Raw genomic sequence first — 22,633 nt, forward strand, 5'->3', positions numbered from 1 at the left:
GAGAGAGAGAGAGAGAGAGAGAGAGATATTATGCTAATAGTAAAAAATAGTTTTTTTGTTAATTTTAAATTTAAAAAATAGTATATCTCATATACATCTTTTGCAAATGTAAAACTAAAACACAAACCACAAATCATATAAAAAATAATAATTTGATTACAAGTAAATTATATCCCGTCCGGAGGACGGGCCGACCCTAGTACTTACTAAAACATGCATAATTTTTTCCCTTTTTTCTTAAGTATCATCAAACTCGTTAAATTATGTACCAGAATAGTTATAAAAGTTTTAGGAAGAGTTTCAGATGATTTACTAGTAATTTTACTAAAAATTTAACATAAAGTTTCAAGTAACGAAAATTTACAACCCTGACAAAACTAAAAATTTAACATAAAGTTTCAAGTAACGAAAATTTACAACCCTGACAAAACTAAAAATTTAACATAAAGTTTCAAGTAACGAAAATTTACAACCCTGACAAAACTAAAAATTTAACATAAAGTTTCAAGTAACGAAAATTTACAACCCTGACAAAACTAAAAATTTAACATAAAGTTTCAAGTAACGAAAATTTACAACCCTGACAAAACTAAAAATTTAACATAAAGTTTCAAGTAACGAAAATTTACAACCCTAACTGTCAACAACATCAAAACGTGAAGACCTAGAGCAGCATATTCGGTTTCTTGCCCCCACAAGTCAAAAGAACGTTGGCTGTCACAGATGTGTGATATTTTTGAGGCCAGAGTATCCATCAGCAAGAAAACCAAGAGATCCCGGACGGTTGTTCTTCAATTCAAAATCTGCACGATTCAGATGACTTGCATGTTTTTATTTATACATAACAACTAGTTACAGTAGTTGTTCTTCAATTCAAACTCGAGGCTTGAAACCGGAAGAGGGGACATCTGTGAAGGCCTATCTACCGGTTGGTTTAAGTCGAAATTGGGACTGATTGTTTATGTTATAACGGTTCTGATTGGAAATCAAAGACCACTGTCTGTAAATCCTCCAAGCTGTATTGCTTTTCCTTCACGCAAGCATTATCGCACTGTTACCGTGTGTCCAAAGAAAGAAAAACCAGAGAAACACTACAATACTAAAAACGAAAACGAATCTGTTAGTGGATCTACGCGAGTCAAGGCCCAGTCCAATACGAGCGAGAGAGCCACCTTCATCAACGGTCATCTTCTCAACAAGAACAAGTCTTGTCGTCTTCTGTAACAGAGGAGCTTAGTACGGAGTCAACCTCACAGCTCCCGATTCACAATTCATTTGCCCTTCTGTCCATATGTTGTGCTGGCTAGCTGGTTTAGCTTTACAGCTGTGAGTCCAAGGATCTAGATTGTTCTCTTGTAGCCTATATATTGGCATCATTGTTATCTTTGTAAATTAAGCAAGTTTAATACAATCCAGTAAAGTTTCTCTAACTTGCGCACAATGAACAATGAACAATGAACTTGTACAAAAGATACAATGATACAATAATTGGTAACTTCAATAGGTTTCATTTCAGTTAATTGATATGTGTTATATATTTATAGTGCGTTGTCAGTTTCCACAACCATTGTTATAAGTTATAACTGACCTATTAATATAAAAGGTTTTTTGTTTGACTGAATATTTTGGTTTAGATTGCTATTCAATTGTGATCACAAGATATATGATTCACGCAGTTATGGAATAATATATTAATTTGATGCATCCCAATTATATTTATGAGTCGTTCAAACCCATTGTCATTTTCTTTGAACAGATCAAGACTGAGTAAAATCATCTTTGTACAAGCATTATAAAGGTCCTGAATATGTTCTCAATATCAGACTCTTCTTTTGTCAACGTTAAACCTTTTCTTCTCATAAATATCATGCTAATTTATTATGCTAGTTTCAAAGTTCTCTCACGCGGTATCTGTACTTATAAAATCTTGAATATAAATTTTTTGAGAGAACTAAAAACGGTCACATCATTATATTTTAGGTCGGAATTCTGATAACGTTTTACCTAGGCATGAGGTCTTTAACCGAATAGAAGTCTTCCAACCAAATTTTTGGTTAGTTTGGTAATGAGTTCGGTTCAATTTGACGTGTTTATAAAAAAAATTGGTTTTCGGTTCGGTAATCAAAACCAAAAATTTCTATTAGTTTCGGTAGAAAGAAAAAAAAATTTGAACTACCCAAATACCGAATTGAACTAAAAAATAATCGGTTCAATTTGCAAGGATTTTTGTCAAAGCGATCTACCCAAATTATGAACCGCCCGGACCAAAATACTAGAACTATTCGAACCCGCATGCCTAGTTTTTACAACAGTTCCCAAATCGAGAATTGAAAGTTCTACAAAACCACTTAAACCGTTACCAAAAATATATTGAGAAAATGGTTAGCATAATCAAATATAGGTATTAGTTTTACATTGTACCAAAGTTCCAATCTAAAGATACGTTTGAAAACGAATGTTTTTCTGTTATGTGAACCTACTCTACGTATACACATCATCATGAATAAGACAAACATGAGTCGAAAGTTTGAAACATCTTGGGTTAATGTATAGATTACTTGTTCATTAAACTCTTTTAAAAGCTAGTCAATGTTATAGAACCAATCAATTTTCTTGTAGAGACTTTGTCAATGTTTTCGTGTTTTAGAACAAATTAGTAATATCATTGGAAGGCTTTATGTGTATAAATAATTTGTTATGAATCTTCGTCATATGCAACATGTTAACAGTTATATATATATATATATATATACGCATAGGCATGAAACGTTAGGACATATAGTAAACCAATACATGCAATTCCAACACAAAAAATGGAAGAAATGAAGGGAAAGTTTTGCTTGATCGCTTCGCTTCTTGTTCTCTCTTTGGTGTTTTCATCTTATACGGTCTCAGCTCAATCATACCAGTCCCGCAAACTTAGTGAGTAATTCCCAATACATTTCTCTTTTTGCTCCATGTATTTTAAATATGTTCTGAAGTGGAAGTATACTGAAACTTCTTTTAAAGAATTCTTCGAAATAACTAAATTCAACCCAAGTGTAATGTTTTCTCAAAAATAAGGGTTAGGGGGAGTTGAATTTATGTAAAGTTATTTGATTTTAAGGGCCAAAAAATTGTTAAACTTGTAAAGAGTTCTAAGGAAATTTTTAAAATTATGAAAATATTCTACTGGAATAATTTTAAAATGTTACAGAATAAATGCGATATTTTAAGTTGTGTGTTTATAAGTTAGATTGTCAAAAATTTAAGTCAGAATAACACTAGATTTTTATATAATCATTATAAACCAACATTTTGAATAACAATAAATTTTGTAAGTTATTAAACAATCATCTAACCAATAACATTAAATTTCAGTAAAAAAATTATAATTTATTAACCAATAACTATCTGAAAAAGTTGCTCAAAAAAACTATCTGAAAATTTTAGTAAGTATTACAAATTCAGCTCCCTCACCCTCAAATGTAGCGTATGTAATTGTCAATTTTACTAATAGTTTGATGTGTTTAAATGTGATATTTTATAGAAGAAACAGGAAAAGAGATTCACATTCACAAGGTATCAAAGATCATAGCAATTCCAAGTAAGTCGCCTCCGGGGAAAGGGCCAAGGGAAAAACCAAAGATGAAGGTGTAATCAATATCTCCGCATTTCTAAGGCATATTTGCTACGATGTTTCTTTTATTTTGTTCTGATTTTCTTTTCACCATATTTATTGAATTTATTATTTACCATTCTTATGAGTAAAAGTTCAGACAATTTTTATTAAAAAAAATAATGTAGAAACTTTGATATAATAGAAGATGGTTTTGTTTTCGCTATATCTAATGTGTGCTATTAAACAAGCTTTATCCATGTAATCGCGTTCATAAAAGTAGATCATCATAGAGCAAACAAGTTCAAAACTTTGATATAATAGAAGGTTCAAGAGCTAACACAAAGCAGAAACCAAAAAAAAAAAAAAAGAGACGTTCAAAACGGCGTTTACATGTCCAAATACGACCAGAAACAGAATAAAGAGAACGAAGTCTCTTGATACTGGAATGATTTTAAGCAGCAACGGGCTTAGCGGCAGCAGAAGAGAGCCTAGACCTCTTCTTGGCCAAACTTTCACTACGGCGATCACGTTGCTCCTTGAGCCTGGAGGCAAGAAGCTTCTGGTACTCGGCCGCATCAGCGTTAGCCTTGGCGATTCTCTTCTTCTTGTCAGCAATTCTAGCCCTCTTCCTCTGAAGTGTCAAAGGAGTCACAAGCCTCTGGATCTTGGGGGCTTTGCTCACTTCCTTACCTGTTACATCCCCCACGTAAAAAAAAAGTATAAGAGACCATTTATTCTTTAATTGGTTTTGATTCTGTCTTACCTTTCTTGTTAGTGAATTTGCGGCGGTAAGTGTTGACATACTTCCTGACATCATCATCCTTTCCGAGGTTGAACAGCTTGCGGATCTTAGAAGCTCTCTTGGGACCTCTCATCCTTGGCTTCTCGGTGTCGGTAAGCCCGGGAAGATCCTTCTCACCCTTCTTGACAATGACAAGGTTAAGAACAGAGAGATCTTGGCTGACAATGCAACCACGGACAGACTTTCTTCTCCTCTCTCCAGTCCTCCTTCCGTGTCCTCTGAAACAAGGAGTACCTATTCACACAACCAAACAAGATAACGTTAATTGAAATAAAGAAGAGCAAATAATGAAGCTGTACATATGTTTTATTAGGTAAGCACCTCGGTGAAGCAAAAGGCGGACACGACCAGGGGTGAGAACTCCCTGTTTCATTGGGAAACCTTGCTTGTCGCAACCTCCCATGATCTTGAAGACGTACCCCTTGAACTCCTGCAAACAGATAACAACCCACACACACACAATCTCAGTAATCATTTCAAAGAACCGGAAGATATGAATAAAACAATGAACGAGTAGCGGAATTATCACCTCGCCCAAAGCATCTCCGCTAACTTCCTGGGAGAGCCTCTTGTCGTAAAAAGCACGGCTGCAACATTACAACGAAAAATCAAACTCAACTCATTTGTCTCGACCCTGATTTAGTCACGTTGGTTCATAACAGACACATCCAAATACAATATTACAGCATGTCTAAACAGGTTATGTAGGGGGTAAAATGGTAACTATTATAAGTTCCTAAGGTTAGTTCCGAATAATTTAATAACTTCATGTTGTCATCTCGATTCATAACTGGTTAGTAATTATATCAGAGAATCACAGACACATCCCAAATTCAATATTACAGCATGTTTAGTCCGGGGGGGTAAAATGGTAATTATCATAAGTTCCTTAAGGTTCGTTCCGAATAATTTTAATAACTTTCACAGGAGATGTTACGCATCAGACAAAATGTAAGCAAAAGAAGAGCTAATCCTAAATCTATAAAGAAGGACGATGTGACAAAGAATGAAAGATCTTACAGCTTTTGATCGTCATCGATCTCGAGCTTCTTCTGGCAACCAGTGGTAGGATTAGCGACGTTGAACTGCGAAACAAAACCAAATCCAGTGAGCAAACGAAAATCAATCAGATATCTCAGAGAGAGAGAATACAGAAGACGGAGAAGATGAGCCCTACCTTCATCGTCTCCGATTGAAACTGCCACTAACAGCTTCCTGCGAGAGCTGATGAAAGATATATATCAACGCGGCGCAATTCGGCTAGGGTTTTGTGGAAATGAGCACATGGCCAACTTATACTGGAAACATATGAGTATCATTACAACCGGCCCAAATATATGGGCTTCATCATCATAGGCCTTTAAGGCCCAAGTATATTTCTCTTTCATCTCTCCAAGTAAAACAAAAAAAGTAGGTTCTAGAAAAAGTTAGAATAAAAAAAGTAAAGAAACAAAATAATTATAAATAGTGTTTTCCTTCTCACTGCCCTCTGAAACTTTTTCATCTTCTCGTCTCTCTCACTTGTTAAAGAACACACACAAAACTGGCTTCCGATGAAGAGCTCACTTCCTCCCGCCGACCGTGGAAGATCGGCGACTAATCGCTACCCATCGTTACCCTCAGCTTCAGCTTCAACCAATTTTCGTAACTTTCGCTCTCCGCCGCTCAACCACCGACAATACCCTAGCTCCAGTTTCCCGCCAAATTACAGACGCGATCGGCCTCCGGCGACGCCGAATTTCATCGTCCAGCTTGTTCACCCGAGAACCCCCGCCGCCAACAGCGACGACGCCAAGCCGTCACCGTCTTTCTCCGTTAGAAAGCAAGTGATCAGCACCCTCGCCTCGCTCTGCGGAATCCCGGAGGAGTCGGTCCACGTGCCGCAGTTCGGATGCATCGCCGGAAGCTTCAGCTTTCGTCAGTGGGTCGACGCGCTCTCCGCCGTCGTGGCGCTATGGGAGTACCGCCTCCAAGGGAAAACCCTTTTGGTCCCCGAGCTGGTTGCTAACGTCACCGTCCCGTCAGACGTGGAGGAGCTTAGAGACAGGCTTCGTGGTCTCTTCTCGGCTCATGTTCTCTCGCTTATGGAGAACGGAGATTGCGTCAAGAAGGTGAGGGCAGAGATAGAGGAGAAGACTCGTCAAGTTGAGTCCTTTTCTTCCAAAAGGGGTATCAAGATTGAGGCTTTTGAGAGAAAGAAGGCTATTGAGGCGGAGAGAGACTTAGTTGTTAAACGCCTTGAAGAGTTTAAGAATGGTATGAATAGCATTTTGCGGTTTCTTGAAGGAAGAGATGGAGAAAAAGATGACGTGGCTGTGTTTAGTTTGGAAGGAGACTATGATTGGCCACGTATTCATAGCTTGATCCGCAGGGAGTGTCGTAGGCTAGAGGATGGGCTGCCTATTTATGCCTACCGCCGTAATATTTTGAAGAGGATTCATGGCGAACAGGTAGTGTATAGATTTGTATATCAAGCTGCTAAGGCTTAGTTTCCTCCCCCATTGTATAAATGAATCTGTGTTTGGACATTTAATTCATTTATTTGTGATCACAGGTAATGGTATTGATTGGAGAAACTGGTTCAGGGAAGAGCACTCAGTTAGTTCAGTTCCTTGCTGATTCCGGAGTTGCTGCTAGTGAATCCATCGTTTGCACACAGCCAAGGAAAATCGCTGCCTTGACATTGGCTGATCGAGTCAGAGAAGAAAGCAACGGTTGTTACGAGGAGAACTCTGTCCGCTGCACTCCAGCTTTCTCTTCCACCGAGGAGATTAGTTCCAAAGTCGTGTTCATGACTGATAACTGTCTGCTTCAACACTACATTAAAGACCGGAGCTTGCCTGGCGTGTCATGCGTTATTATTGACGAAGCTCACGAGAGAAGCTTGAACACGGACCTTCTTCTGGCGTTGCTTAAAGATCTGATGTGCAGAAGAATTGACTTAAGGCTTGTCATCATGTCTGCCACGGCTGATGCTTACCAGCTCTCGGAGTATTTCTTCGGCTGTGGGATTCTTTGCGTCACTGGAAGGAACTTTCCGGTGGAGATTATTTATTCCCCTAGGGACGCAGAAGGGAGTTCTGGTACCGGACGTATTGCTCCGTATGCTGATGATGTTGTTAAGAAGGCAGTGGAAGTGCATAAAACAGAGAAAGAAGGAACCATCCTTGCGTTTTTGACTTCTCAAGCAGAGGTTGAATGGGCGTGCGAGAGGTTTATAGCTCCATCTGCAGTTGCTTTGCCTTTGCATGGAAAGCTTTCATTCGAGGAGCAGTTTAGGGTGTTCCAGAGCCATCCTGGGAAACGAAAAGTGATCTTCGCCACAAATATTGCAGAGACCTCTCTGACTATCCCTGGTGTCAAGTTTGTGATTGACTCCGGGATGGTGAAAGAGAGTAAATACGAGCCTAGAACTGGTATGAGCATCCTCAGGGTTTGCAGAGTCAGTCAAAGCTCAGCTCGACAACGTGCTGGTCGTGCTGGAAGGACAGAGCCCGGAAGATGTTACAGACTCTACTCAAAGCACGAGTTTGAGTCGATGAATCTCAATCAGGAGCCTGAGATTCGAAGGGTCCATCTTGGTGTAGCGCTGTTGAGGATTCTTGCTCTGGGTGTAGACAACGTGGCGGATTTTGACTTTGTTGACGCTCCTGTCCCTGAAGCCATCGCAATGGCTGTGAAAAATCTTGTTCAGCTGGGTGCGGTAATTGAGAAGAATGGTGTTCTTGAGTTAACACAGGAAGGGCACTGTTTAGTCAAGCTTGGTCTGGAGCCGAAGCTTGGGAAGTTAATATTAGGCTGCTTCAGACACAGAATGGGCAAAGAGGGGACTGTTCTTGCTGCTGTCATGGCTAACGCTAGTAGCATATTCTGCAGAGTTGGCAGCCTTGATGATAAGATGAAAGCTGATTGCCTAAAGGTATGATTCTGAGCTCCATGTTATGTACCTTTTTATTTACCAAAACATGCCTAAATGAGTTCAGATATTCTCTACTTTTGTAAATGGTTTTCAATGCTCTTAGAAGATATGTTCTGAAGTTTTTCTCTTTGTCATCTTCAAGGTACAATTCTGCAACCCTAATGGAGACCTGTTCACTCTTCTTTCGGTGTACAAAGAGTGGGCATCTCTGCCGCGAGAGAGAAGAAATAAATGGTGCTGGGAGAATAGCCTAAATGCCAAATCAATGAGGAGATGTGAAGACACAGTCAAGGAGCTGGAGATATGCATTGAGAGAGAACTTTCTCTTGTCAGTCCAAGTTACTGGGTTTGGAATCCAACCGAGGGTAATAATAATAAACACGACAAGCGTTTGAAAACGGTTATACTTGCATCTCTCGCTGAAAACGTGGCGATGTACACTGGCTATGATCAGCTTGGGTACGAGGTGGCGTTGACTGGTCAACAAGTTCAGTTGCATCCGTCGTGTTCTTTGCTAGCGTTTGGACAGAAGCCGAACTGGGTTGTTTTCGGTGAACTTCTATCAGTTGTCGACCAGTACTTGGTATGTGTAACTTCGTTCGATTTTGAGGCTTTGTCTCTGCTTGATCCACCTCCACCTTTTGATGCGTCTCATATGGATGAGTGGAGGCTCCGAGTGGAGAAGGTGGCTGGTTGTAGCAGCACTCTACTTAAAAGATTGTGTGGGAAATCTAACCATGGTCTGCTTTCGATTGTTTCTCGTGCCAGGTCGCTTTGTGTGGATGAAAGGATTAGTATTCAAGTTGATGTCGATCAGAATGAGATTCTACTGTATGCGCCTCCCCACGATATGGAGAAAGTCTCGGCCCTGGTGAGCGATGCATTGGAGTGTGAAAAGAAGTGGATGCGTAACGAATGCTTGGAGAAGTATATATACCATGGCCGGGGACAAGTACCTATGGCACTGTTTGGTTCTGGTGCTCAGATAAAGCATCTTGAAGTTGATCAGAGATTCTTGACGGCCGATGTATTTTATTACGGCGACAGTTTCGTTGATGACAGAGAGCTTCTGAGGTTCCTGGAGAGGAAGATCGATGTGTGTATCTGCTCTATTCACAAGTTTGCTGGGAACAAGCAAGACTGTGATGAGAAGGACAAGTGGGGTAGGATAACCTTTCTCACTCCGGAATCTGCTATGAAGGCAACGGAAATTCAGAGATTTGATTTCAACGGATCAGTGCTTAAACTATTTCCATCGCTGGCAACTGGTGGGGGAGGAATGTTCAAGATGCCTTCATTCCCTTCTGTTACAGCTATGATTCGTTGGCCGCAAAGGGAGAGCACTGGCAGAGGCGTTCTCAAGTGCCCATCCGGTGATGTTCACAGCGTATTTAATGGGACCTCTGACATTGTGATAGGAACAAGATACGCCCGCTTTGAGACGGATCAAAGGTTCAGCGATTCTATATTGATTACTAATATTGACTCAGGTCTTGTGGAAGCAGACGTTTTAGATGCTTTGGAGTTCTATACGGGGAGAACAGATTTGGAGTTTTTTCTATTGAGAAGAAAGAGCGTGCGGTGTCCACCTCCTACTGTTTGTGCAGATATGCTGCATAAGAGGATATTTGCGTGCATGTCATCGAGCAGTCCAGAGCCAAACTGTGTCCAAGTCAAAGTTTTTGAACCAAAAGAGTCGGATTATTTCATGCGAGCGTTGATTACTTTTGATGGGAGGTTACATTTGGAAGCTGCGAAAGCTTTGGAGGAGTTAGATGGAGAGGTGCTACCTGGATGCCTTTCGTGGCAGAAGATCAAATGCGAGCAAAAGTTTCAGAGCTCCATAATCTGTCCTGCTTCTGTCTATAACATAGTCAAAAGACAATTGAATGTTAAGTTAACAAGCTTCGAAAGACAAAGAGGTAACTTCTACCACCTAATAGTAATTCACCTTACAGTATGTGACTACTTCTGAGCATAGGTTTGATGTTTCTCCTTGTATATATATTTGTAGGAGGAACATGGCATCTGGAGCCAACTCATGGTGGTGCTTACCGTGTTAAAATATCTGCTTATGCAACAAAACCCATCTCGGAGATGCGGAGATCTCTTGAAGAACTCGTAAGAGGAAGACCCATAAACCATCCAGGCCTAACCCCAAGGGTCTTGCAGCATCTTTCTTCTAGAGACGGCATTGTTCTGATGCGGAGGATCCAACACGAGACTGAAACGTACATTTTACTAGACAGGCACAGTCTCACAGTTCGCATTTGTGGATCAGAAGAGAAGATCGCGGCGGCTGAGCAAGAACTGGTTCGGTCGCTTCTGGCCTATCACGAGAGGCAGCAGCTTGAAATCCGCCTCCGAGGTCCTCAGTTACGTCCTGACCTCATGAAGGAAGTTGTAAACCGGTTTGGTCCGGATCTCCAAGGTATCAAAGAGAAGGTAAACGGTGTTGATCTCAAGCTCAACACGCGGTACCATGTTATCCAGGTTCATGGGAGCGTGGAGATGAGGCAGGAAGTAGAGAAGATCGTCTACGAACTTGCACGGGAAGGTTGTGAACCGGGAGGAGAACCAGATGAGATTGAAGTTGAATGCCCCATCTGCTTGTGTGAGGTTGATGATGGTTACTCTCTCGAAGGATGCTCGCACGTCTTCTGCAAAGCTTGTTTGTTGGAACAGCTCGAGGCATCGATGAGAAACTTCGACGCGTTTCCCATTCTTTGCTCTCACACGGACTGTGGAGCTCCGATAGTACTCGCTGATATGAGAGCCCTCTTATCACAAGAGAAGCTCGACGAGCTTTTCAAAGCCTCCCTGTCCTCTTTTGTAACAACCAGCGATGGTAACTTCCGGTTCTGCTCCACGCCTGACTGCCCTTCCGTTTACCGCGTAGCTGTTGGTCCTCGAGAGTCAGGGGAGCCGTTCATCTGCGGAGCTTGCAACGCAGAGACGTGCAGAAGGTGCCACCTGGAGTATCACCCGTACATCACTTGCGAGAGGTACAAGCTCTTCAAGGAGGATCCGGACATGTCGTTGAAAGACTGGGCGAAGGGGAAGAACGTGAAGGAGTGTCCGTTTTGCAAGTCGACGATAGAGAAATCTGAAGGGTGTAACCATCTGCTGTGCCGGTGTGGGAAGCATATCTGCTGGGTTTGCTTAGACTTCTTCACTCACCAAGAGCCTTGTTATGAGCATTTGAGAGCAGTCCATGGTGGAATAGGAATCTTCGATGAGCTCGGCATCCCCTTGCTTTGAAGAAGTTTGAAAACCGGACCTCTTCAATGTATAATAAAATTAGTCTCTAAGCTAAGTCCTTGTAATCTATATATTATGTAACATCTGGTTTGGTTTCATATGTACATATGTCGAGATACTCTGGTTCAGTAGTATTCCTTCTTTAACGCTTTAACCAATGCGAACCGATGCCATAATATGAATATATTTGTTACTAGTCTTAGATTTGACTTGTTACATCACTTAATAAGCGTAAATGTCTATATAGCTTAATAAAGTCCAATATGTTTTAACACATTTTAAAGTTGAAGCTGTGGATAGTGATGATATTGCTTACTGGAACTTGAGGACATTTCTACAGCAGTTTCAGTGCTACCATCTTTACATCACCAGGAAGAACAAGGAACCAAGACCCGGTTCTTCCAAACCGGCTGTCATCTTTAACTGATTAGACCGGTTAAATGGTGATTACAACTAAGCTTATGTAACGACTGTGTTGTGTTATATATATCAGAACGTTTCAATGTTTGTAACATAGTGATTTTTATAAACAAGGAGAAACGAGTGATTGATTTAAACGCGTACCAAAGATAATTTGGGCAAATATATTAAACAAGAGAACATTTTCATTGAGGTATTTCGTCGAACACCTTAAGGACTATCTTAACAAAGACTAAACCTTTAGCAAACCCAGAATTAGAAAATTCACCATAGATCAAAGTACACATTAACGAACTAGACAAAGCTAGATAGGTCTTCAAGCTCTTTCACCTCTGATTCTCCTAGCGAGCTGGATATCCTTCGGCATGATCGTGACTCTCTTCGCGTGAATCGCACACAGATTCGTGTCTTCGAACAACCCAACAAGGTAAGCCTCGGCAGCCTCTTGTAAAGCCGCGACGGCACTGCTCTGGAACCTCAGATCCGTCTTGAAATCCTGAGCGATCTCACGAACCAGACGCTGGAACGGAAGCTTGCGGATGAGAAGCTCGGTGCTCTTCTGGTACTTCCTGATCTCTCTAAGCGCCACCGTTCCGGGGCGGAATCTGTGCGGCTTCTTCACTCCGGTGGCCGGAGCTGACTTCCTCGCCGCTTTCGTCGCCAGCTGCTTCCTCGGAGCCTTTCCTCCGGTGGATTTTCTAGCGGTTTGCTTGGTACGAGCCATCTATGGTTTCAAAGTTACTCTTCTAGATTTTGATATTTGCTTTTAGGAGAGAGAATGCGTTTGGTGTGCATAAAGTGATGATGAGATGTGTTATTTATACTGATGCGAGAGATGATGTATTTGTATTTTGGAACCGTCGGATCTTTTGGCTTATCGACGGTTGAGATTGCTTGCGTTGATCTATCCGCGTCAATTGTTATGTAACCAATCAGCATGACTTGTGTATCCTTCGCTATCCGCGTCATTTATTAACTAACCAATCAGAATGACTTTTGTATTCTTCCGGCCTTTTTCGACAAAAAATAAAACATCATATATTTCCGTGGTAAAGGCTGTCGCATGAGACTTTTAGCTTGTAGGCTGCAGTGTTGTTGGGCCTCTCAGAGTACGAGTTAAGTGTTGATTTATAAAACTGTTAATGTTATTTTAAAAAAATTTAAATATCAGATTGGTATTAAAAAATATAAAACTGTGATTATATTTTTATATTATTGAAACTGCGATTCATGTTATGTTATTATTGTGTCATTTATCCAAATGCGAACCATGTTCATACACCCATCTTATTACTTGCCCATTTCAATAAACCAATCATGTAAGATTGAGTCATTGAAATGATAGGATAGATGTTCAAAAAAAAAAAAAAAAAAGATAGGATAATATGTTTCACACGATCGACATGATCTAAATATTTGGAATGTGCACTTGTTTAATTTATATATAGATGATACAATCTTCAGTTTCTTGAGTTTGAGACAGACCATTTCTTAACGTGCACAGTTGCTTTTTGTGCCTACAAATGACGAAACGATTGCACTAAAAGACATGCATGCATGAAAATTAACCATATACGTGAACCAAAAGCAATAGTAGAAATTAGTGTACCTCTTTTTCCCAGTCACATCTCATAACAATAAAAATCAGTATCAGTGTTTGAACCCCGGTTCCTCCGAATATCATACCAGCCCAAATGCCCTATCAACACAGTAACAATATAAGCTAGATATAGAGAGCCTTAGACCATCATTAACCCGGAGTTCTTAGAGTGGATTTCTTAGCGGAAGTTAAGAAGCTGTTTCTTAACTTTTAACTAAAAAACTAAGAACCGGTTCTTAAATAAAAAGAACTGATTCTTAAAGTCCTTATTTAAAAACCGGTTCTTAGCTTTTTTAGTTAAAAGTTAAAAAACAGTTTCTTAACTTCCGCTAAAAACTCCGTCTTAAAAATCTCGGGTTAATCATGCTCTTAAAGTAGCTCCGGTACCGTAGTTTGTTGGAGGAGTTCTACGAATTAAAAGAAAAGATAAGATTATAAAAAACATGAAAGAGAAAATATAAAAATTCTTAAATCACAGATTTTTGAAACCTATTAAAAAGCTAAAGAGCAAGTGTCACATTGTTAATATGTCAACATATTCTAAAAAGTAAATAGATAATTATATAATTATAATATTAATATTATTTTTTCTTTTAGAACCCATCACGCTTTTTACTGATAATGATGCTCTTAAGAGCATCACAACCATTGGGACTTCATTAAGTATCTAAAAAACAAATTATTAATATTTTATTACAATTACTTTAAGTAGTTAATTTTTATTTACCTTTTTAAATTTGAGCTAATATAAAAGTGACACATGAGTTTGTGGGGTTTTTTAAGGTCCTTGAAACACATAAGTTTAGAACCTTTTCTGACAAGTTTAGAACCTTTTCTGACACTTTTCCTAACTTTTTGCATTTTTAATTATTTTTAACTTTGGAAACTTGTGTAAAAAACCCTCAATTGGAGGTGTTCTTGCAATAATTTGCTAATTTCATATAAAAAAGGAAGATAATATGGGTTACCTTGACACCATACTTGAAAATCCAGCCCATGACAAATCCAAGTGGAAGTCCGATGAAATAATAGCATCCCAAATTTATATATGCCACGAATGATTGCCAACCCGAACCAACGGCAACACCTAATTAAAAGTCACCACACAAGTGTTGACCGGTTTATTTTGTCATAGCAAAAAGAAATTAGATTGTTTATGTTACGTACCAGAAAGAACCGGTTGGATACTGTTGAGAAGAATAGTAAAGGCTAGAAGAATAGAAAGGTCATTAACTGCTTTTATGATAGTGTCACTTGAAGAGAAGATCCACCCGATTTGATCATGAAGAAATACTATAAGCATCGAAAATACTATTCCGATGATTAACGAGTCTGTCACTGATACGATCATTGCAAATCTTGCTCCTCTTCCATTGCCTGCTCCTAACTCATTCGCCACTCTCACGCTACAAAACCATGTTAAGTATAAACTTACAAAGGAGTACTACTTATAAGCCATGAACTAGTCTAACTAGAGACATGAACATAACTAGAGTATCTATACGGTGATAGTAAATATGAGAGATTGATTACCCAGTCCCGGCAAAGAAAGCAAGTGGTATCATCATCTCCAAACCATTTATTGACATGCTACAAATGAAAATTGTAACTTATTATAACTTGATCAGAAATCCATTTATAATATGTACCAGTCTTCAAAACTATATATTTGACGTACCATATAGACAAAGAGTCGATAGCAATTTTTGCATCCTTCAGATTTCCAGTCATCATTATTAGAATCTTATAATACCAATTCTCCAAGCTATCTCTCGACAAAAAGCTACCATAAGAAGTTGTATTCGATATGTAAACCAAACTTGATAAAGTGTGGCATTTAACGAATTAATACCAAAGCATGATTCCCAATACCCATGGATTCACTTGTCAAAATTGATTAACAAATTGTTGTATTGCTCTGTTTGCTATTGTTACTTGTCACACACTCACCACTATTGAATCTGCTTAGCTTAAGAAATGACTTGTATTCTCACTGATTCACATCACTAGGACTGGTTCGACATTCACCCCCCTATACTACAACATTTGCAATAGGTGAAAAACCTATTACCATGATTCGATATTCTCGAGTCCATTCAGCCCATAGGGAGCCAGTGCTTGTCAAGAGGTTCCATATCAACTTCAGAGATAGTGTCTTATTCCAGCGAGCAATGTCTCGAATGCCAAGGCCCCCTTCATTTTTTGGCAAACATACTGTGCTCCAGGAAACTTTCGCTATACACTTCTTTGTTTCTGTACCACCCCATAGAAAATTGGAACAGAGCCCTTCAATCTTTTTTATACAGCCTTTGGGTAGTATAAAAGCAGATGTCCAGAAATTGATGGTGCCATAAATTACCGAAGATAAGATAAATTACCGGCCTCAAAGTTTTGATCGCGAGAAATATGTGAGAGAGATATCGACAAAAGCAGAGGTGATCTGTTGGATATTTTTAACCTAAAATAGGTACGTACATTGGTGTACTGTAACTAAACTTTATCTATACGAGCATATGCGATTGAAAATATATGAGAAATATATAATTTCTATCTTCTCATTAACCATGTGTGATGAGATGATACATCATGTGCTTTACTCGCCCACCACGGCCAAGCTTTATGGAATATATATGCTCCAAATATGTATTTATTTTACAACTGTATACAAATTATACAATCTTCGGTGTCTTGCCTCTGAATTTGAGATCGACCATTTGTTAACGCGCACGCTTGCTTTTTGTGCCTACAATTATGAGATAAACGACGAAACACAATTGCATGAAATAAACCATATACGTGAACGAAAGTATAAAATTGCATTACCTCTTTGTCCCAGTCACATCTCGTAACAATAAAAGTCAATATCAATGTCTGAATCGCAGTTCCTCCGAATATCATACCAGCCCAAATGCTCTATAACATAAAATCACAATATATTATATATAGAGATAAATCAGCCTTCAAATCTTGAGTTTATTAAAAAAACTGGCGTTTACCTTGACACCAAACTTGAAAATCCATCCCATGACAAATCCAAGTGGAAGACTGATGAAATAATAGCATCCCAAATTTATATATGCCAGGAATGATTGCCAACCCGAACCAATCGCAACACCTAATCAAAAGTCAAAAGTCACTTCGGTTTATTATGGAATGACAAACAAATTAATTTTGTTTTGTAGCGTACCAGAAAGAACCGGTTGGACACTGTTAAGAAGAATTGTAAAGGCCAACAGGAAAGAGAGATCAGTGACTGCTTTTATGACGGTTTCACTTGAAGAGAAGATCCAACCGATTTGATCATGAAGAAATACTACAAGAACCAAAAATATTAAACCAATAATCAACGATTCTATCACATATGATCATTGCAAATCTTGCTCTTCTTCCATTGCCTGCTCCTAATTCATTTGCCACTCTTACGCTACAAAACAAGGTTTTATCGTATAAAGTAATTATATATATATGCATGGCTAGTTATTATTATAGCAAGATAAAAAGGTTTCTAGATATATACCCTGTCCCGGCGAGGAAAGCAAGTGGAATCATCATCTCCAATCCATTTATTGACATGCTGCCCATGAACATTGTACAAATAGTTAAGAAATAGGATACGTTTCATATTTACTATATATATCTGACGTACCATATAGAATCGACGGCAATTTTTGCATCTTTCAGATTTCCAGTCATCAGTATTAAAATCTTATAGTACCAATTCTCCAAGCTGTCTCGATTAAAAAAATATACCGTACGTAAGAAGTTTTGTTCCAATTGTAAAACCAAACAAAAAAAATGCGACACAAGTAGCCTTAAAAAATAGTACCAAAGCATAATACCAGAGGAGGCAGAGAGCTTAGCAAATTTCCAAAGCCCGGTGAAGGCTTCGATGGAGAAACCAGTCCAAGTGATCAGTGGACAACCGCCGCAAGTAGCGTAAGTAAATAAGACGAAGACATTGAGACACCAAGACACGTTAACAGTTGCCATGGTCCCTATGACTCCAAGTTTAAGACCGTATACAAAAAGCCAGCACACGAATATGTGAACTACAAGTGCCCCTCCAGCCAAAATTGCAATCACCTGGTGTTAATGTTAGTCAAGAGAGATATTAACTTCCTAGTGTATATCCCGTGCGGAGTAAATCTCTTATGTACTTAATTTTTTTCAAAGGTATTAAAGACATGATTATAATAAACAAACTGAAGTTAGATAAAATACTCACACAAACTAAAATTACGTATAACTAAATAAACAGCACTACAAAATCTTTTATATTAGTTTTCATTATTCGAGATTCATGTCCATCTAAATCTTTTTAGTATGTTTTCTGAATAAAAATGACCAGAAAATTACTTATCATAAGAGTTATTTGGAAATTCTAACATACCAAATGCATAACTTATCACGTGAAGCACAGTACCTGTACAAAAAAAAAGAAGTTAAAACTGTAAAACTGAAATAACTAAATGTTGAGACTTAATACACTTGCTCGCTTGTTAAATAACTATTAATTATATGAATTCGTCTACACCACTAACCAATGTAATACATAATAAGCTGGAGATCGTGGGTGTAATATATGAGGGGGTTAAAATAATTATTTTCTTTCTTTTGACTGATTTGTTTCAACTGTTTCTTTTTTATTTTTGAAACTAACTATTTTTCTTTTTAGTAATTGTTGTTTTTGAAAAAAAAATATTATCTATGTATAAAAATATTATTGGGCAAGTGGCTTGTGTTTTTAGTATATAAGAGATATAACAAACACCATTTGAGAATCATAATATCAAGAAATATTAACATTTAAATACCAAACACTATTTAGGCCCAAAATGTTACATATTTACATATGTACCATATTCTTAAGCTGGCATTGGAGGAACCGGTTGAGAGGGAAGAAGAAGGCAAATGCGAAATGGATAGGAATAACCCAAAGGGCTACAGTACCGGAGAGCTCGGCTATGTCATCAGGCTGGCCAAAGTACTTAAGAATCGGAGTAGCAAAGAAGTACATAGGGAGTAGCAAGATGGAACATAAGAAGAGAACAATCCAAGATCGCTGCAAATACACTCCTAACATGTCATATTTTTTAGCTCCAAATGCTTGACCACACAATGTTTCCAACGCACTCGCCATTCCAAGCTGCATATAAAGCATATAGATGGTTTCTACATTTATAAGTTGAGGTTCATAAATCATAATATAAGCCAAAAATGGTTGTTATGTGTGTGTATATGAGGAGGCCGAAGTTGTAGCCGACGATGACGACGTTGCTGACGATGGAGATGGCGGCGAGTTCAAGCTCGCCGAGGTGGCCGGCAAAGGCCTGAGTGATGATAAGGATCAAGTAGGTCGTGATTCTGGTGAATATGGCTGGTCCAACGATACGCCATAGCTTCTTCGTCTCCACCACTATATCTCCGTCTTCCTCCGCTTCATCATGCTGATCCCTTAGCAGAGGAATCGTCGCCTCCCCTACACCTTCTGCTTCTTCGTCTCTCCCTCCCATGGCCAGTTTTCTGGAACTTTGTCTCCGGTTCCAATAAATTCTAAATACATAAAATAAAGAGTAGATACAAGATGATATATAGAAAGTAACACACGCATAATATATACATATTTCATATCCCAGAAGTTTGTGTGGAAAAAAAAAAACAGAATATTTTTGCTGTTTAAGAAGACATCAGCAGTTACCATCCAATCTCATGATTCAAAACGCACTAGAAAGAAGCTTTCGAATGAACCACTATGAGCCGATTATCAACAACTCTATATATTTCCCTCATTGTATATGCCATGTACGTCCACACTGGCTGTTGTCACATCTAACAACTCCTTTTCTTCATCTTGAATTTATTCGACTTGTAATTTAGAATTTATGATTTTATAAAGAGCCGAGCCACTTGACACGTTTATAAACTAATTGTTGCAAAACAATTGCCAATTAAAATCATTTAACCATGGGAGATGAAATGATACCGCGTGTGCTTTACTCGCTAACCACGATCTAGCTTTATAGAGTTTTTGTAAAAAAATTCTCTAAAAAAAGATTACAACTCTGTTCAATCTCAAGGAAGTTTAAAATCACATTAAGCTAGAAACGAAAAAAAACGAAGATAAGCAAGTCTTAAGAGCTCGACCATTTCTTAACGCGCACACTTGCTTTTTGTGCCTAAAAATATGAAATAAACGACGAAACAATTGCATGAAATGAAAGACATACATGAAAATAAACCATATACGTACGTGATTACGTGAACCGGCAAAAATAAATAAACTGAATTACCTCTTTTTCCCAGTCACATCTCATAACAACAAAAATCAATATCAATGTCTGAATCGTGGTTCCTCCGAATATCAGACCCGCCCAAATGCCCTATAACATAAAATCACAGCAGACATACAAATACCAAGAGAAATTAACTTTCAAATATTTATTTTATTTTATTTATTTTATTTTTATTTTTAACTTTCAAATATTGAGATTATAAGAATAAAAGTTGGCGTTTACCTTAACACCAGACTTGAAAATCGAACCCATTACAAATCCAAGTGGAAGGCCGATGAAATAATAGCATCCCAAATTTATATATGCCACGAGTGCCAACCCGAACCAATTGCAACACCTAATCAAAATCATTTCACATACCTTAAACCAGTTTATTCTAGAATAACAAACTAATTAGATTTTTTTTTTGTGGTGTACCAGAAAGAACCGGTTGGACACTGTTTAGAAGAATCGTAAAGGCTAAAAGAATAGAGAGATCATTGACTGCTTTTATAACGGTTTCATCCAACCGATTTGATCGTGAAGAAATACTACAAGCACCGAAAATATTATTCCAATGGTTAATGACTGTGTCACTGATATGATCATAGCAAATCTTGCTCCTCGTCCATTGCCTGCTCCTAATTCATTCGCTACTCGTACGCTACAAACATAGGTTTACCATATCATATATACAAGCACGCCTAATTAATATTATAGCAATACATATAGGCTTTTATAACGATAAACTGCAAATTAGCATGTACGTCACCCACCAGTCAAACCGTAATATAAAAAAGTTTCTAGATAATGAATAATTTTAATCAACCCAAGTAAACCAAACACGGGGAGATTTATTATACCCAGTCACGGCGAGGAAAGCAATTGGGATCATCAGCTCCAGTCCATATATTGACATGCTGCATTGTAATAATAAAAGTAAATTGTCAAGAAATATGATATCAAAGCTTCATTAAATCGTATATCAATCTCCAATATACATAAACATTTGATGTCGTATACCTTATAGACACAGAGTCGACAGCAATTTTTGAATCCTCTAGATTCCCAGCCATCATAATTAAAATCCTATAATACCAATACTCCAAGCTGTCTCGACATAAAATAAATAAATCAAAATCTAAGGTAAAATATTGGGGCAAATCTCATAATATCACTAAAATAATTTATCACAAAGTAGTATACAAGATAAAAAATGATAAAGTAGCATTCATTAAAAAATAAAATAAAAAATAAACAATTAATGAATAATATATTTAGTATAAATATTTTTTTTTGAAAATAAAATAAACATTTTTATTCTAAATTTTATATCTGAAACTCCCAAATTCTAACATCTAAGAGTATCTCCAATGGAAGTTCTATCTATTGGAATTCTAAAGATTCATATGTGTATATATATATATATTGTATATGTGTATGTAGTTGTGGGATCTATTATTTTGTGAAGAAGCTCATTCAAAGGTTCTCAAATCTTCCAATGGGTAGAACCCCGTTGGAGATGTTCTAAGAAGTTGTGTTCCAATTGTGAACCAAACGACAAATGTGACACAAGTGGTCTTAACGAAGAGTACCAAATCATAATTCCCGAGGAAGCAGAGAGCTTAGCAAATTCCCAAAGTCCGGTGAAAGCTTCGATGGAGAAACCGATCCAAGTGAGCGGACAACCTCCGCAAGTGGTGTAAGTAAATAAGATGAAGGCGTTGAGACACCAAGACACGTTAACAGTAGCCATGGTCCCTATAACTCCGAGATTAGGACCATATACAAAAAGCCAGCACACAAATAAGTGAACTACAAGTGCCACTCCAGAAGAAACCGCAACCACCTGATAGTAATGTTAGTCAGAGAAAATATTAAACAATTTACCAAACACCATTTGCTAATAATATATAATATATGCGAATAATATATTAAACTAAATAAAAACATGAATTTAGGCTAAAAATGTGCTATATCTATACCATATTCTTGAGCTGGCATTGGAGGAACCTGTTGAGAGGGAAAAAGAAGACAAATGCGAAATTGATAGGAACAACCCAAACGGCGATGGTACCAGAGAGCTCAGCGATGTCGTCAGGCTGGCCAAAGTACTTAAGAATCGGAGTTGCAAAGAAGTGCATAGGGAGTAGCAAGATGGAACATAAGAAGAGAATAATCCAAGATCGCTGCAAATAGACTCCTAACATTTCATATTTTTTTGCTCCAAATGCTTGACCGCACAGCGTTTCCAACGCAGTCGCCATTCCAAGCTGCATATATATACATATTTTTATATAGTTTCTTCATTTATAAGTTGAGCTTTATAATATACGTCAAGACAAAATGGTTTTTATGTGTGTGTGTACGAGAAACCCGAAGTTGAAGCCGATGATGACGTTGTTGACGATAGAGATGGCGGCGAGTTCGAGCTCTCCAAGGTGGCCGGCAAAGGCCTGAGTGATGACAAGGATCAAGTAGGTCGATCGTGATTCTGGTGAATATGGATGGTCCAACGATACGCCATAGCTTCTTAGTCTCCACCATTATATCTCCATCTTCCTCCCCTTCATGTTGATCCCTTAACAGAGGAATATTCGCCTCCCCTACACCTTCTTCTTCGTTTCTCTCTCCCATCGTTGATCTTCTGGAAGATTCTAATAAATAAAATAAAAGAGCAGATACGTGATGATATATATAACTGGTAAAATATTCTGGAATTGATGGAATTAAAATAAATGAAATGATAAGAATGGAG

At 38.2% G+C, this 22,633-nt stretch overlaps 4 protein-coding genes, 1 long non-coding RNA gene and 1 pseudogene across 5 annotated transcripts; 1 reads left to right on the forward strand and 5 right to left on the reverse strand.

The window, feature by feature from the left end:
* Positions 1 to 3,890: 3,890 nt before the first annotated feature.
* Positions 3,891 to 5,695, reverse strand: LOC106328438 (40S ribosomal protein S6-2). Its single transcript, XM_013766882.1, has 6 exons — positions 5,581 to 5,695; positions 5,424 to 5,488; positions 4,933 to 4,990; positions 4,725 to 4,833; positions 4,365 to 4,637; positions 3,891 to 4,291 (listed from the first exon to the last, which is right to left on the reverse strand). Exons 1-6 carry the CDS (start codon positions 5,584 to 5,586, stop codon positions 4,053 to 4,055), a joined length of 750 nt encoding a protein of 249 aa, XP_013622336.1. The 5' UTR covers positions 5,587 to 5,695; the 3' UTR covers positions 3,891 to 4,052.
* A 183-nt stretch (positions 5,696 to 5,878) lies between these two features.
* On the forward strand, positions 5,879 to 11,782 carry LOC106334226 (putative uncharacterized protein At4g01020, chloroplastic). The gene is made up of 4 exons (XM_013772541.1): positions 5,879 to 6,853; positions 6,958 to 8,322; positions 8,465 to 10,244; positions 10,337 to 11,782. Exons 1-4 carry the CDS (start codon positions 5,957 to 5,959, stop codon positions 11,581 to 11,583), a joined length of 5,289 nt encoding a protein of 1,762 aa, XP_013627995.1. The 5' UTR covers positions 5,879 to 5,956; the 3' UTR covers positions 11,584 to 11,782.
* A 348-nt stretch (positions 11,783 to 12,130) lies between these two features.
* Positions 12,131 to 12,796, reverse strand: LOC106334227 (histone H3.2-like). The gene has a single exon (XM_013772542.1). The coding sequence runs from the start codon at positions 12,725 to 12,727 to the stop codon at positions 12,320 to 12,322; it is 408 nt and encodes a 135-aa protein (XP_013627996.1). The 5' UTR covers positions 12,728 to 12,796; the 3' UTR covers positions 12,131 to 12,319.
* Positions 12,797 to 13,463: 667 nt separating this feature from the next.
* Positions 13,464 to 19,303, reverse strand: LOC106329634 (protein TRANSPARENT TESTA 12-like). Its single transcript, XM_013768319.1, has 9 exons — positions 18,845 to 19,303; positions 18,462 to 18,750; positions 17,430 to 17,686; positions 15,282 to 15,368; positions 15,137 to 15,193; positions 14,771 to 15,009; positions 14,572 to 14,690; positions 13,613 to 13,702; positions 13,464 to 13,520 (listed from the first exon to the last, which is right to left on the reverse strand). Exons 1-9 carry the CDS (start codon positions 19,114 to 19,116, stop codon positions 13,464 to 13,466), a joined length of 1,467 nt encoding a protein of 488 aa, XP_013623773.1. The 5' UTR covers positions 19,117 to 19,303.
* LOC106333177 lies at positions 16,291 to 17,174 on the reverse strand. Its single transcript, XR_001268308.1, has 5 exons — positions 17,121 to 17,174; positions 16,791 to 17,027; positions 16,600 to 16,718; positions 16,427 to 16,516; positions 16,291 to 16,346 (listed from the first exon to the last, which is right to left on the reverse strand). It is a non-coding gene; the product is annotated as an uncharacterized LOC106333177 (long non-coding RNA).
* Positions 19,304 to 19,703: 400 nt separating the features above from the next.
* On the reverse strand, positions 19,704 to 22,512 carry LOC106333903 (annotated as a pseudogene).
* Between the last annotated feature and the right edge of the window lie 121 nt (positions 22,513 to 22,633).

The sequence above is a fragment of the Brassica oleracea genome, chromosome C3 (genome assembly GCF_000695525.1).
Source record: "Brassica oleracea var. oleracea cultivar TO1000 chromosome C3, BOL, whole genome shotgun sequence".
In the NCBI taxonomy this organism is placed as follows: Eukaryota; Viridiplantae; Streptophyta; class Magnoliopsida; order Brassicales; family Brassicaceae; genus Brassica; species Brassica oleracea.

Coding starts and splice junctions, on each gene's coding strand:
- LOC106328438 (XM_013766882.1), bottom strand. Junction 4,638..4,724: donor CCGCCTTTTGCTTCACCGAG/GTGCTTACCTAA, acceptor TTGTGTGAATAG/GTACTCCTTGTTTCAGAGGA. Junction 4,292..4,364: donor CAAATTCACTAACAAGAAAG/GTAAGACAGAAT, acceptor GGGATGTAACAG/GTAAGGAAGTGAGCAAAGCC.
- LOC106334226 (XM_013772541.1), top strand. CDS start 5,957: ATGAAGAGCTCACTTCCTCCCGCCGACCGTGGAAGATCGGCGACTAAT. Junction 6,854..6,957: donor AGAGGATTCATGGCGAACAG/GTAGTGTATAGA, acceptor TTGTGATCACAG/GTAATGGTATTGATTGGAGA. Junction 8,323..8,464: donor TGAAAGCTGATTGCCTAAAG/GTATGATTCTGA, acceptor GTCATCTTCAAG/GTACAATTCTGCAACCCTAA.
- LOC106334227 (XM_013772542.1), bottom strand. CDS start 12,727: ATGGCTCGTACCAAGCAAACCGCTAGAAAATCCACCGGAGGAAAGGCT.
- LOC106329634 (XM_013768319.1), bottom strand. CDS start 19,116: ATGGGAGGGAGAGACGAAGAAGCAGAAGGTGTAGGGGAGGCGACGATT. Junction 18,751..18,844: donor GGCTACAACTTCGGCCTCCT/CATATACACACA, acceptor GCTTTATATGCA/GCTTGGAATGGCGAGTGCGT. Junction 14,691..14,770: donor TATCCAACCGGTTCTTTCTG/GTACGTAACATA, acceptor ACTTTTAATTAG/GTGTTGCCGTTGGTTCGGGT.